The following is a 15,083-nucleotide window of genomic DNA, read 5'->3' as shown; positions in this document are numbered from 1 at the left end:
GGGATTGTGTCTAAGCCTTCAGTCATATTGTGGGTACTGAGCATTACATCTCACTGGGAACAATCACAGGCTTGATCTTGGCCAAGAGCTGGAGAAGCCAAGAGCCAGAATTGCCCACCCATGTTTTTTCAGCAGGGAGCAGAGCACACCCCACCCCAGGAGCAGCCTGCATGCAGCCCCACAGTATCTTGACCAGCAAATCCTCAGGTTTACACCAGCCCCACCCCCGTTTACTGCACCATCTCTGCAGAACTTGGTGCACATGGCAATTTGATAACTCACTCTTTATTAAACGTCTCCACTGATGCAAAGAAGATAAAATTTTTCATTACAAATACCCTTGAGTAGCAGGATGCTTGGCCTGACCCTCAGGGCTGTCTTCATGGGCCTGATCCTTCTCCAAGCAAATCTGCTCAGGGCTTTACCAAAAGCCCACTAACACGAGAACCTTGTTTATGGAGTTGACTTGTTCATCTGGTTGGCTCAGCAATTTGTTCATTTGGGAAACTATTTTTATTCATCATGAATGACTAAGCACGTTGTTTTGGGGGCTGGTGGCTTTTCCTTTTTCCGCTCTTTCTTGGATTTATTTATTTTTAGGTTTCTTTGGGAGGGAAGAGAAGCAGAGTGCAGACTGAAAGCTCAGAGAACGGGAGACAGAGATCAAGGGAGAGTGAGAAGATGAGATTTACCCCTCTGAGTCTCAGGCCACCTTACTGCTTATGGAACTTATCAACCTATTGAGGAATTTTATAGGGGTAATTCAGGAGGCTGTGGAAAAGAAACAACCAGGGTCAGGTTCTGCTAATGGTTTTCTGAAGCACTTGAGTAGGATTTGAGATGGAAGACTTTCTCACGGGTCTTACAGTGCTTGGTTATGCTACAGCCGACATGTCTGTAACACGATTACAGGAGAATTGCTTTGGGGCAGGAAACATCTTTCCGTTCTGTTTGTCCTATGCTTAGCACCAGGGAATGCCAGCCTTGATGCCATAGTAATGCAGGCAATTATTCATACTCACCTTTTATTTGAAAGAAAAGTAGTCCTAGACCATATGGTTGAGGACTTACATGCATGACCTTTAAAGACCCCAGAAAATTGAAGGAGGGTTAATATAATACAGAATGTTGTGGAGGTTTATTCCTTGTGTCATTATTTTTTATTCCAGTTTCCTTATTTTGAAGGGTCACATGAATGGTTTTTGAACTGGTGATGCTGCCTATATGCTGTTTTGATTCACATAATAAACCTCTCACCGCTTGCAGTTGACATGGAGAAAGATGATGAATCACCCACCCAAAGACCAAAAAGTGCTCTGCAAACTGTAGGGATGACCTGCTACCCAGAGAAGAGAAAAAGCAGCCATCCAACCTCCCTGACCTTTCAGTCTTGTTCATACCAGAGAATGTGTCCACCTCTGTTGATCTCACACTCCTCTACACCACCCTGCTGCCTCCTCTTGCCTGCTCCAGACCCCCTTTGACCTTTTTCTCTGCTCACCCTCCATCTCAGCCTGACATTAAGAGGAGAAGCTCTACCTACACAACTTTCCCCAGACAAAGGAATAGCAGACTCCTCAGTAGCTCCCATGGAAGGCAGCATTCTGCATCCAAGGGGTTTCATTGTTCCTCCTGAGCCTGCAGGAAGGATACTCTGCACGGTTGCAGGTTGCCTGGGTTTGTCCAAGTCATCCAGACAAGCTGACGACAGCTGCCTATGGCTCTGCCTCTCCTGCAAACCTCCTAATCCCACAGGAACATCACTTTCACCCCAGCACTGTTTCTGTTTCTCAGCAGCTTCTTGGAGAGAGTCCTGAATCTCATCACAGGCAGTTGTAGCCCTAATAAAACCATTTTCACTTTAGCAGAACCCAATGCCACTCCAGCAGCAATAAATTCTGAACTTGTTTTAACTAATGTGGGCACCTTCAGAAGGATAAACTGGTCTTGTGGAAACTGGACCCCCTCCAGCCTCAGAGAGCTGTGGATGCACAAGAAGTTCCCCCACCTCATACCAACCCACAGGGATGAGCACGGGATGGGTGCCCCTATGCTGGTGCTAAACCTGCCTGTGAACAGCCAAGTGAATTACCATCCTTATTTCTTAGCTCAGCAGTTTGTGGGTAGGCTTAAGGCATTTCTAGAGGATTTCCCTTCCCCTGCAGTTTCTGCTCACACAAACTTTTATTTTACTCACCCTACTTCCAGTACTCTGAGGATTTCTCTGCTATCCTTCCCCAGCACCACAGCTGAGCTGGCTGCTGCCCCAAGGCCACCTGCGCCAGGCTGGGCTCTATCACTGTGGGGTGACACAGGGTGTCTTCATGTCCTCACCCTCCCTGTGCCACAGCTGCATCCTCCCGAATGACCTGCAAGCTGTCCCTGCGCGGCGCCGGCTGCTCTCCATCATCACATCCCTGGGGGGATGCTGCCGCAGCACCCTAGAATTGGGATTCCAAGCAGCTCCCAGAGCACTAGCAATGGGAGGCAGCAAGCATTTCCCTGATGCTGTGCTAAGCCTGGGCATGGCCAAATTCTCCTAGTCTTGACCATCCTTTGTGACATCCCCACCTCCCTCCCCTAAAGCAACCGCATGCTCTGCATTTTGCTGCCCGGCTGCTCCCACCCCTGTCTGCGCTGGGATTTGCTCAGTGTTGAAGGATTTATTGCCCCCCACTCAGGTTATGGTTTTATTCCCTTTCCATTCGTCTTCCCATGACCAGAGCCCTTCTTTCCCCACAGCATTGCATCGCCACCACCTCCCCTTGTTAATTCCAGTTGTCCCCACGCACTCCTGCCACACTTGCTTTAGTTTTTCACCCAGGTTCGTGGAAGTGAACCCGCAAACAAGGCTGCAGCGAGTCCCCTCTGCAAAGGTTTCTGTGGGTGATGCTGGGTAGAATCGGGCCGACCATCCCCTTCTGATGCTCGGGGAAGCCGCTCGACCGAGGCCCAGGAGATGCCCCTCTCCAGCGGGGCGCTACCAGGATGCTCCAAGCAGGAGGTGACGTCCCAGTGGGGGGGACACGAGGAGAAGGGCTGAGACGCGGAGGAGCTCTCCTGCGTGAAGCATGTTCGGGGGGAGGGAGGGGGCTGCAGGTTGACCTTCCCATTCCCTAACTCCCTCTCTGCCCATCGCTAGCCCATGGGTGCCCCCCTCCGCCCCCTGCCCGCCCCTAGTCCATGGGTGCCCCCCCCCGCCCTCTCCTCCTCCCGCAACTCCACCGCCGAGGAAGCCGAGCCGGAGGCAGTGCTGAGCCGGATATGCAGCGACTCCCCGCATCCCTCCTTGTGAGTATCCCTCGCTCCTCCTGATGCCTTCGGAGGAGACGGATGGACGGACGGACGGGCAGTGAGAGGTGGACTAGTTTCTCCTATTTGCAAAGCTAGGGTGGAGGGGAACCTCCTCCAATATCCCTTTCCCCATCCTCTGTCTAGATCTCCTCTTCCCCTCCTCCTCTCCGGCCACAATATTCTCAAAAAAAAAAGGGGGGGGGGGGGAGGTAGGGGATGGGGGGGCGGAACCTGCTGGCAGGTAGAAGGAACCGGGAAATGCAACCCTATCTGGAATCCCGCAGAGACTAGGACTCAGGGAAAAAAAAAATCCCCCCCAAAATACCCACTTTCCCCAGGAGAAACGGAGGGAGGGCGGAGGGGCGGGTTGCTCTGCCGCACCGGGAGACCCGTTCCGCCCGCAGCCGAGCCACCCGCTCCCATCCTGGCATGGGACAGAGAGGAGAAGGCCCCGACAGTCAGACCGACAGACAGACAGGCGAGCAGGGAGGGCTGCGGGTGGCTGCAGCGCAGTCGGGCTGGCAACTCCCCCGCAGCCCCCCGGCGCCTCCCAAGTGTTTCTTTCTGCTTTTATTTGTCTCCTTTTTCTAAAAAAAAAAAAAAAAAAAAAAAAAATTAAAAAAATATTTCCCTACTGGTGACTCGGGCTCGGGTCACGCAGGACAGCGGGCAGCGGAGGGGGGAGGACCTGGAAGAGAGGGAGGGATGGTCCTGCCGCTGCCCGCGCCTCTGCCCTCGCCGCGGGGCCGGGGCCGGCGGCAGCTCCGCGCCGAGGCGGCGGCGTCGTGGTCCCCGGGTGTAGCGGTGCTCCCTCCTCCCCCTCCTGCCTGCCCTACTCTCCTCCCTCTCTCCTCTGCCCACTCCCTCACTCCTCTCCCCGCTCTCTCCTCTGTCTCCCGGTCCCTCTCTCTCTCCTGCCTTCCCCCCACGTCTATCCTTTTCTGCTCCTTCCCCCCTTTTTCTTCTCCCTCCCCCTCACCTGGCCTTTCCATCCCCTCACCCCCATTTTTCACGGGGGTGCTTTCGCTTTGCCAGGGCAGAGCGCGGTGACGCCGCGGCAGCCACCACGGAGAGGACACAGGACCCCCCGCTGGGCCCGCCATGCCCCTTTGAGGGGGTGGCCTGGACCCCGAGACCCCCCCAGGGTCCCCCACAGGGCTGCTTCGCCTGCATTGCCAAGCCCCCAGCTCTCCGGCAAGCTTCGCCCGTCCTGTCTCCTTCTTCTGCCGTTTATCTCATGGAGAGCAAGAGCTGCAAAGGGGACAGCCTGCGGCCGGCAGTCCCGTGCAAGCACTCGGTGGAGAAGAAGACGATGACCAACCCTACCACCGTCATCGAAATCTACCCTGACACCACCGAGGTGAACGACTACTATCTCTGGTCCATCTTCAACTTTGTATACCTCAACTTCTGCTGCCTTGGCTTCATCGCCTTGGCCTATTCATTGAAAGTGAGTACTGAGCACAAGGCATGGGGTACGGGGTGACCGGAGAGGGGGGAAGCGTTTGGGGGTTGCGCCTGATGTGAAACACATCTTTGCTACCCAAATGAGAGGTTGCAGCCAATGGGGACGGGGATGGGAAGAGCCGAGGTGTGTTTTGGAGCCTGGGATGTTACTTCAGGTGGGTAAGAGGCGCTTTGACTTGCTCCAAGTACCCTCAGAGGCTCCTCTGTACCACAGCGGCAGCGTGACAGGCAGGCAACACAGGGCTGGCTTGGCTTGTGCTGCACCCACAGACACAGTGGCACTAGGTCATTTCTTCGGGATCCTGTCTGTTAGAGATCATCAGGATAGGACCCAGCAGCACTGGATGGTCAGGCAGAAGCAGTAAGAAGCAGCTGATCAGGATCAGCCATTGCCTGGCAAGTTGCAGGGGGGAAGCAGCTGACAAGGTCCAGGGCAATCCTGCCTGTTTCTTTCTTGCCCTCTCCCTAATTAAAACACCGGAGCTGCTGGCCAGCTTTCCCCACCCCAAGCCCTGTAAATCCCAGAGTGAGCCCTGACGACCTGCCAGCATCATGGGAATGAGGAGGCAGAAGAGAGTGCAGGGGGCTTCCCACAGCATTGGGGCCGGGGGAATACAGAGCCGTGTTGTTGGAGAGCGTGATGGCGTGGAGCACAGCCCATGATGGGAATGGGACCAGGTTATTATTCCTGGTAGCTGCAGGGGAGAGCAACTCGGCAGGGATGGTGCCCGGCAAACAGGCAGCCCCTTGGCAGCTGCCAGGAGTGAGGGGTTTGGGCTGCCCTCCCCTTCCCTGCCTGCCAGATGCAAAACTAACTGAATGGATGTGCAGAGAGCCCGGGGCGGCTGGGTGGCCTGGAGAGAAGCTAGCTGATTTGTTTTGGCAGGCAGCATTTAGAGGAAGGCCAGGCACAGACAGGCTTCGTCACAGAAGCAGATCAATTAACCCCATCCAGCTCCCCTGAGCTGGACTGCGAGCACCCAGCACTGCAAGGAGGCTGCTCCCAACCTTGTCAGGGTCTCCATCAGAAAGGCTTGGGGACCTGTGTCCTGGGCTCACTCAGCACCGGCACTATGGTGTCTGCCTCAGTTTCCCCTTGCCCAAAATGGGAGATGAGCACCCATCCACTGCCCATGCAGGAGGCATCACTGCTGCCTGGGTGAGGCATTTAATAGCCTGAATCATGCCAGGGTGAAGCATCACCAAAAGCAGGATTGACCAAAGGGCAAATCCAGTCAGTAGCAGCCTAACACAAGCAGGTGGAGGGAGTCCCTTAACACTTCCCTCTCCTTTAGCTAGCAAGGGCAGAAACTCATTTCCTCCTTATTTTTTAAGCCTTTTCTCATCCGTATTTGCCTTTAATGATGGACATCTTTCACGTAGAAGAGGCTACAAATGAGCATCTGAGTAGATGTGGTCCCTTGCCGCTGCAGCAGTGGGGCAGGAGAGCTCGAGGTCAAGGCTGACCCTTCCCCAGGAGACAGGACAAAGCAGGGTCTGCCACCTGTAAAGTTTTTAGAGGCTGGACCCTTCACTATCCCTGACATGGGGTAGAAGGAAGGTCAAAGCCCAGAAGTAACCCGAGGCCTGCAACAGAGCAGAGGTGTGGGCCCAGCATCTGTCTGCAAAGATCTAGAGGACAGAAACTCCATCATGAAAAAAAAAAGCAGTAGTGAAGGAAGGTGAAAAGGCAAATTTGCTCCAAATTAGGGAAAGGAAAATAGAAGATGGCTGTCAAAAACGAGCCTTGGCTTTTGGACTGAGGGGGCAGTAGCTGGTCAGGTGTAACCACGGTACCCAAAAAGAGGTAATGCTGACCGGGTAGAAATAACTCTGCTCTGATCTTGGAGATCCCCAGTGGCTGTGACTGTGTGGCAAGGGGAAAATAGAAACAAAATGTTCCTCAGAGGCAGAGGACAGAGCGAGCAAGTGACTGAAGGGATGCTGAGTGCTCTCACGAGCTGCTGTTGGGATGGGCAATGAGAGGCAATGGGGATGGGTGATAAGAGGCAACAAGGATGCTGGGGCAGTAGCAGGTCTGATGTGGGGAAGACTGATGTTCAGAAAGGCAGAATACTCACTCACAGCTACTGCAGAGACCTTCACAACATCTTAGCCTGGCTGGATGTCAGGGTTATTTCTCCTGAAGCATGTTTTCATCTCTTTTACCGTCAATAATGTTTCTCCCAGGAAGTTCAGAGAAAGTAGGAGCAAAAAATGCCCTAAGGACAGATGTCCCTTTAAACAGACTTCTCTTGTTCTTCTGCAATTAAATGTAAGGACAATTGAGCAGTAGATACTTAAGTCCCACCCTTTCTAGGATGTCTGTGCTCTGAAGAGACTGACTAATGTGCTGCAGGAGTGAGAAGAGTGGAGTGGCACCTTCCTCTTCCTGAGCCCAGCAGAGCCCTCAGCCAGTGGAGCAAAGGTTTCCTGGCTGAAGGACCATCAGTGCACTGATGCCATTAAGCGGTTCCTGGGCTACACTTTTTAGATTTCCTTTAAATAACTGAAACATCTAGCAACCTCAGGAATTCTTGTTTGCATTATCAGAAATAGCATTTTCAGTTCCCTGTCATGAAGGTCATCTGCTTTTGACAGATTCATACTGTTAATAAAGCAGTACATACTTTGTATCCCAAGTCCATGAGATGTTTCAGTATATATCTGAGCACACCCTAGTATTTCCACTGGTTTCAGCAGCATAATGCCCACACTGGAAGCCAGATATATGCTTGGTACACTTGAATATTACTGTAAAGCTATCTCCTTCCCCATGCCCTATTTTATTGGTTTCAGCCACATGTGGGAAAGCAGGCATGTCTGCCTGGCCTTTTGCATGAGAACTACAGCCTTCTAGATTTCTTTCTGCAGGAAAATGCTACTTCATGGTGATGACCATTTACTAAAAAATGCCAAAAACCACTACCCCAGCACCAAAGAATTTATGAAGAAAGAAACACATGAAGTCAGGTGAGGGCAGAGACTGTGACATCCAAGCCAAGTCCTCTGTGTGACAGACATCCCAGCCAAGCACTCTGAACAAGAGTGTGACTGCCTGCCTCATCTTCATTTACACTAATAGCAGGCCAGATCCTCAGCAGCCACAGCTTGCTGGGCTGTAATGGTGTCACACCAACTCAGGTATCCCTCCAGGAGTCATTTCTAGCACCTTAGGCTTCTCAAGGTCAGCCTCACAGAGTGCAAGCAAGGCACTCACATCTAACTGTGTGTGGGGGGGGTGGGGGGGTAGGGAAGAAGAGATCAACAGCAGGACCAGGGAAGTTAGAAACCCTAAAGTAACCTTAACCCCAGCTCAGCACAGATGTGATGATCACTCCAACAGCAACACTTTGGATTCAGTCAGTTTTGATCAGAAGCAAATGTCATGGCCTGATATTCAGCAGCTCCCTCCCTCCCTCCCTCCTTCCCAGCTCCAAGCAGTAATGAATGATGCATCAGTGCCTGGTGGCAGGAGATCTCACTTCAGTCATTAGAAGGTCTGTCTCTGGAGACTGCTGGGGTGAGCCAAGTCCTTCTCAGTACCCATTATGCCATGAGACGGTAGATCAGAGGAGCTGGGGTCTGAGATGAGCTGTGGTACAGATGCTTCTCTGTGGCTGTATAGAGATGAAGATGCCAAGAAGCCCTGCTGGCTTTTTAAGCCCCACCAGCAGCCCACAATGTTGCTTGCAGAATTTTCCTGTCCCTTGAGGTCACCAAAATATGTCGAGCTCTCTTGCCGGCTTTCTGCCCAGCCCTTAGCACACAGCTCTTGGCACAACTGTTTGCCTTCCCCTCTTGCCACTTGTTGATCTTTCCTGTTTCGAGTGGAAGCAGACCAGCACAAATCCCTAGCTATTTATTAACCCTGAGAAGCAGAGAAGCTGCCGCACCCAACCTCTCAGGCAGCCTCTCAGCCTGCTTTTCGGGAGGAGCAGGAGTTTATGGAGGTGGGTGAAATGCTGGGGTGACAGTCCCGTGATGCCAGTGCCGGTGTGGTGGAGGTATGTGGGCTGGAGAGCTCTTGAGCAATTCACAGAGCAAATAAATCCAAGGATCCCCTCCAGAGCTCCTTATGTGTAGGGACACAGAGCTCTGCATAGAAATGGGTTTACTGACAACAAGCTGTGGACTGCCAGGCTGCCTTAAATACAGCCTCATTAGACTCGTTATCAACAAACCATTGGTCTTCTTCTGCAAGCTGAGGCAGCACTTTTTACTAGAGCAGCAAGTTTCCTGCTCCTAAAAATGAGAGGGTCCAAGCCCCAGGGCAGAGAGAAGGGAGGTGACTGCTGGGGAAGGGTATGTAGCAACCAAGAGCAGCACTTGGAGAGGAAGCAGAAGGCAAAACCCCAAGGGAAGAAAGGGCAGAGGATGGTGATCAGGGAAGGAGAGAAAGAACCCTCGGGCACTGGCATGCTGGAGGTATGGGAGGACGTGGTAAAATGGAGATGCTGGAGGACAAGGTGAGCAGCAGGGAGGTGACAGTCAACCATGGATGAATGGAAAGGCCATCACCACCTTTTGCCCATGGGAGAGGAGAGGAGAAAGGTTTGCACATTACAGCACAAAGGCTGTATTTGTTTCATGTGAGGACAGGCATGGAAGAAGAAAGAAACTGTATAACTTGTCAACCTGTATCAGAGGTGAGCCCTGCCTTGTCCAGGGTGGGATCTCCAAAGAGGCCACCACACAGAGCTTTGGGGTGCCCAGGGAAACCCCATAGTCAGCAGAAGTAATTATCCTCACACACCAGTCATCTCAGTGCAAAGCAGGGCCAAAAATCCCCATCTAATTTTAGGCAAGATGAGGTTAAAGTGATGATAAGAGTCTGTGACTAAGGAAACACACAACCTGGGTCTGGGATGAGGGTTCAGTCTGTGACCTTGAGGACCTGTCCCTGACCATGCCTCATCTCATTGGCTATGGAAGGAAGCAGCTTCCAGGGCTCCCAGAAGCTCGTGCACCAACTGTCAGCACATTATGATGATGGTGGCCACAGGAGCATGAAAACAGGAAAAGCTGAGGCTAGGCTATGATAAAGACACTAGCATCTCCTTAAGGACAAAGCAGGGAAGGAGCTGAAACACTTGTCTGCTCTCCGGGAGAGCTCCTCCATAGCCCAGCTCAGTTACCACAGCAGGACTTTAAAGGGAGACATCTGGAAGCACCTGAGGGTGCAAGGCCATGCAAAAGGAGATGATGCTGCCCTGGAGAGATGTGGGAGGCTGAAGCTGTGAGTGGTTTGTAAGGAGAAACTCCTTTTCATTGCACTTGTGTGCCACAGGGGCCCTTGCACTTGTCTGGCAGTTCAGGCTCTGCTGCAATATAAATTATAATGGACAATCGTGGATGATTTGCATGAGGGAGACCATTGAAGCTGTAGGTGCACAGGAAAGTACTAATGGAGGAGGGGAAGGGGACCAAGGACTCAGTGAGGATGGGGATTCCAGACAGCTAAGGCCAGAACAGCCGGAGAACACCCAGGGTAGAGGTAGGGAAGGGAAAGAGCAGGGGGCTGCTGGAGATGGGGAATGCAGGCGGAACTCCGTGTTGGTAGGAGTGGGTAGATGGAACCATCTAGAGGTGCAGAGAGAGGAGGCCATTGGGTGCCCTTAGGTAGGAGTCAAAGGCAGCCATCCTACCATTGTTTGGGCCAAAAAACCAAAAAGAGAAGAGTTGGAAGGGACAAAAAAAGGAACTGTGAGGAAATGGTGGCATGGGGGAGAGGGCAGCCCCAGGCACCCCTCACTACAGACGCTTAGCAGCAGCAGCAAGACTGGAGCAGGGCCAAAGGGAGAGCCACAGGAAAGTCAAGAAGAGGTGCTGCTGAAGTGTGTTGTTAAAGCACTGGTCCCAAGTGTGAGCTGGTGGGAGGGGGGAGACACTACTGGGAGAGGCTGCTTGGAGCACTGGGAGAGGGCTGGGAATGGAAATTAGGGTGGCAGGGCACCCCAGGGACAGGGGGAACATGAGACAAGGAGTAGGAGAGAGCTCCTGGGGCCAAGAAGAACCGGCCCCACAAAGCTAAAACGGCTTGGTTACAGGAGGGTTGCAGAGCTCGGTGTGCCGGCCATGCCGGTCTGCTGGAGAAACCTCTGTCTGCCTGGTAAACGCTGATGGCAAACACTGCCTCACCTGCGGCAGAGAGCAAATTCTCCCAGCAGTGGCTGGGTTACAGCGGAGGAAGGGGCAAAAGGCATTTGCTCCATGTAGGTTTTGCCTGAGGCAGCCCCATCGCTGGGAAGAAGGAAGCGCGTGAGAGCTTCAAAGAGTCTGATGGGAGCAGCAGGCAGGATTTCTGGCCTGAATCCAGCACCCCTGGGGCTCTGGTTGCAAGGACCTCTTGCTTCTCACCAGTGGATGAGAAGGTGCCAGATGCCTGGCGCTGCTGAGTCCAGGCGATTCTGGGAGGATGCTAAACTTACTGAATAATTTCAGATGTGAGTCATCCCGGACATTCAGCTGACACAAAAAGGCATGTGGGCTCCCATGCTGCCGGCTTGCTGCCTTCCCAGAGATCATCTCCACTGCTGAGAGCTCCAGCAGAGCATGCCACAGAGCCACATGCAGTTTTGTGACTGTCCCCTCTTTTGATCCCAGAAGGATGCTAAGCTGAGCACTCAGCAGTGAAAAGATGGGTGGCTGGCACCAGCTCCAGCTGCAGGCTCCCAGGAGTGGGGCACATCAGAGGCCGAGGGCATGGTACCATAAGATTTAATATGAGAATGAAAACAGAGCTCTCATTCTTGCCCATGTGCCTGCCAGCACCACGTCCTGTGGGCCTCGTGCCAACAGCAGCCTCCCTGCCCACAGTCCGGGATTAATGAAGATCAGGAGTTACCTTTGCAGAGAGGTCCTCACTGGTGCGACAGAAGAGAGGAACATTTCTTGAGGGTCTGAGAGGTGGTTTTGGAGGCCTCGTGAACCAGCATCATTCCAGGGGAATGAGGGGTTCAGCAGCCCTTTCCTATATCCAGCAGCTTGCAGAAGGCTTTCAGGACAGTCCCATGCGTAAGCACTGCAGGAAGAAGAGAGAAAAAGTCTGTAAGACGTGGTCTGAATCCATCACAGAGTCTTTTCAGAAAGCTCCTGGTCGATAAAAGCCTTTTAATATTCCTTGGTATGACTCTGGTGCTGGTTTTTGCATCTTGCCACCAACATCTAGTGTCCAACTGGCAGCGCCCAGCAGGGCTTTCACTGCCGGGAGCAAGACAGGCTGTGAAGGGCACACAGCCCCCACCCAAGAGCGAGCAGTGGGGCAGGCCCTGCCAGACCCTGGGCTTGGATATGGAAAAGGGATGAGGGGTCAAGTCTCCTGGTTCTTTCATCCTCGTGGCTCCAGCTGCCTGAGTCTGCTGAGTGCTGGCTGAGGGGGCAGCTTGGGGACAGGGACACATCCCTGCTAGGAAGGGATGGAGCCTGGCGCCTCATCTGCTGGGATCAAACTGCAGAGCTGCTACTGGTGGACAGTGCCATCAGCTGCCTGGCTGTGCCATCCACTGCCTCTTAGTGCCATCCCTGCCTGCTAGTGGCATTGCTGCCTGGCTGTGCCATCTGCTGCCTTGCAATGCCATCGTTGCCATATAGTGCCATGCACTGCCTGGCTATGCCTTCTGCTGCCTTGCAATGCCATCGTTGCCATATAGTGCCATGCACTGCCTGGCTATGCCTTCTGCTGCCTGGCCGTGCCATGTGCTGCCTGGTAATGCCATCACTACCTGGCAGTGCCATCTGCTGCCTTGCAGTGCCATCTGCTGCCCGGCAGTGTCATCTGCTGCCTGGTAATGCCGTCGCTGTCTGCCAGTGGCATCACTGCCTGGCAGTGCCATGCACTGTCTGGCAGCCTGGAGGAGGTGGGGACAGGCCACTGACATGGACCTGCGCAATCATTGCCATGCACTGCAGAGCTGTCCCAAGGCAAGCCCATGAAAGTCCCAGCCTGCAGGATATTGAAGGGAGCAGACTGTGCTGTCAGAATAGAGACGCTACACAAGCCGCATAAGACCTGCAAAAGGAAAGGAACTCATTAACCCAGGACTACTTAATATGCTGGAGGCTCGTGCGCAACCCTGAAGCTGCAGTAGGATGCCGTGCCAGGCTTCACCTGCTCAGCCCCTCAGTGCAGATGGAGGCACAGGGATGCCCACTGGAACAACAGCCAGTCTCCTCACTTGTGGGTTGGGTGAGCCAAAGCCTGGTGCCGCAGGGCCAGGGGGTTACAGCACAGCAGGCACTGTGCTTTAGTGCCAGTGTGCCTGGGATGCACAACGGCATCTCAGTTCCCCTGTGCACCCTCAGGCTCAAAATTATACTGACGCACTCTGGGGACCACAGGGACCTGGTTTGCCTGCTTGGTAACAGCAATGGGTCACTCTTCCAGGTCTTCTCCGCTCCCAGAAATTTCCAGCCCAGAGTACTTGGCTTCACAAGCTCAATCCATAGCAGAGGCAGAGTGCAAACCTCACCACAGGGTGTTTTATGGCACCCCAAGTATTCAAATACAAAGAGGCACAGCCCAGCCCTCACCTGCTGTACATATAACCATGTACAGGTGCACTGGGTTTGCATTTAGCCAACAAGTTATATCTTTCATACATAATACAATTACTTTATTTAATTATTTTTTGTCTCAGGTCCGGGATAAGAAACTCCTCAATGACTTAAATGGAGCAGTTGAAGATGCCAAGACAGCCCGGCTTTTTAACATCACCAGCTCAGCCCTTGCCACCTTCTGTATCATCCTTATCTTCATCTTCCTGCGATACCCTCTCACTGACTACTAGAGTGAGGCCAACAGCAGCGGCCGCCGCCAAAATGCCTCTATGCCAGAAGTGTCTGCAGTTGTTTCTTGTAACAAGGACACACAAAAAAACCCACTACACCTTGATTGCAAAAAAGAAAGAAAAAAAAGTACGTAAATAAAAGTTATATTAGTTTATCAACTGAGCATACCCTTCCTGCCCCAAAATGGTACGTGAACTGCTATAGGAAAGGGTTTCACTCTTGCACATGTACAGGGACAAAAACAGACCAAGAAATATTTATTTTATGGCCAACAAGCTGTGTGAAAAGAGTGTGGAAAGCCCCGAGCGACAGACATCTAGTGGCAGACAGCTGAGCTCTGTGAGCAGGGGAATCCTGTGAAGCTGGAGACACATGCAGTGATGGATGGGGACCAAGGCAGGGCTGTCTCATAACATATCAGGTGTGTTCAGACCTCCCCACCATCCCCCAGCTTAAGGGGATTTCTTTTCCTTTTATTCTCTTGAATTTCATCCACTGGTTCAAACAACTCCCAACCCTGGAGAGCTGAGGGTGTTAGGAAATTCATGCTGGGAAGCTCCAAAGCCTCTAGAGAAGCCCCAAAGTGTTAAAGGGCAGGTTTCTCCTTGGGATCTCCCAGCAGTGCTGAGAAGGAGGGCACCTCCTGGAGAATTCACCTAAGTGGAGTGCTACTGTATTTCTGTGAACAGTCAATAAAGAGATACCTCTGATATGTGATGCTGATGGGTTAATTCCTTCCTTACGAGGGCTGGGCTCGTGGTCTCTATGGGCTGGCAAGAGAAAATGCTAATGTCACCAGCAGCTGCTTGGGAGAGATTTAAAGCAGGAGCGAGGGATGCTGCTGCAGGTCAGGGCCACATGCAGCCATGAAGGAGAGTGCAGATCCAGATTTGAGAGCAGACACCTTAGTGACTCCTGTGGTGGAAGATCAATGGCAAGCAGACAAAGGCAGCCAAGTGGGCAGGTTGCCCCTCTCCTGCTTGGACCAACGTTGAAGATAGAAATAAATCGCCACAGTCTGAACATGCTGCTACTGCAGCACTTCCCAGGGTCATTACCAAGAGCCAGATTCAGAGATGAAGTGCATTTGCCACTGAACGAGGCAGGAGCTCAGAGCCCTTTCTGATAGCTGCCGGAGGCTGCCTGTGGGGCTGCAAATCAACATGCCCTGATTTGAAAACACCACAAATAAATGGCTAGACCAGGACTAAAATACAGCTTTTCAGCCCCTCTGATCCTTCAAGTCATCTCATATGCCACAGCTGCCTCATCTTTTTCCAGCTGCAAGATGACCTCATGCCAAGGGGCACCAGTCACTGCCATGGAACTGGGAAAAGGCAACGCCACCCACCTTTGCACCCACCAGGAAAGCGAAGATGAAGAAAGAGAGAGGCAGAGTAGACAGGCTGTCATGGGACACTTCATCATCTGCTGAGTGCATGGTTAAATCAGGCTGTCTCTGGGCTGTGCTCAGTGAGGATGTGCCATAGCAAGGTGTGGGGGCAGACATGAGGATGCTTCCCTGAAAGCCT

General features: G+C 52.7%; 1 protein-coding gene across 2 annotated transcripts; it reads left to right on the top strand.

Annotated features, from left to right (window-relative positions):
* The first annotated feature begins 3,064 nt into the window (after positions 1-3,064).
* IFITM10 (interferon induced transmembrane protein 10) lies at positions 3,065-14,268 on the top strand. Of its 2 annotated transcripts, none has more exons than XM_027724131.2 (3): positions 3,065-3,291; positions 4,330-4,744; positions 13,401-14,268. In XM_027724131.2, the coding sequence occupies exons 1-3, from the start codon at positions 3,146-3,148 to the stop codon at positions 13,548-13,550; spliced, it is 711 nt and encodes a 236-aa protein (XP_027579932.1). In that variant the 5' UTR covers positions 3,065-3,145; the 3' UTR covers positions 13,551-14,268. The 2 variants fall into 2 exon arrangements, with proteins under 2 accessions (XP_027579932.1, XP_027579933.1); XM_027724132.2 differs by lacking the exon at positions 3,065-3,291 and adding an exon at positions 3,300-3,359.
* Positions 14,269-15,083: the final 815 nt, after the last annotated feature.

Source organism: Pipra filicauda, unplaced genomic scaffold, assembly GCF_003945595.2.
Source record: "Pipra filicauda isolate LSUMZ 115617 unplaced genomic scaffold, ASM394559v2 scaffold222_size1277272_pilon, whole genome shotgun sequence".
Classification (NCBI taxonomy): domain Eukaryota; kingdom Metazoa; phylum Chordata; class Aves; order Passeriformes; family Pipridae; genus Pipra; species Pipra filicauda.
The sequence above is the reverse complement of the archived record's forward strand: the minus strand, read 5'-3'. Positions and strand labels throughout refer to the sequence as shown.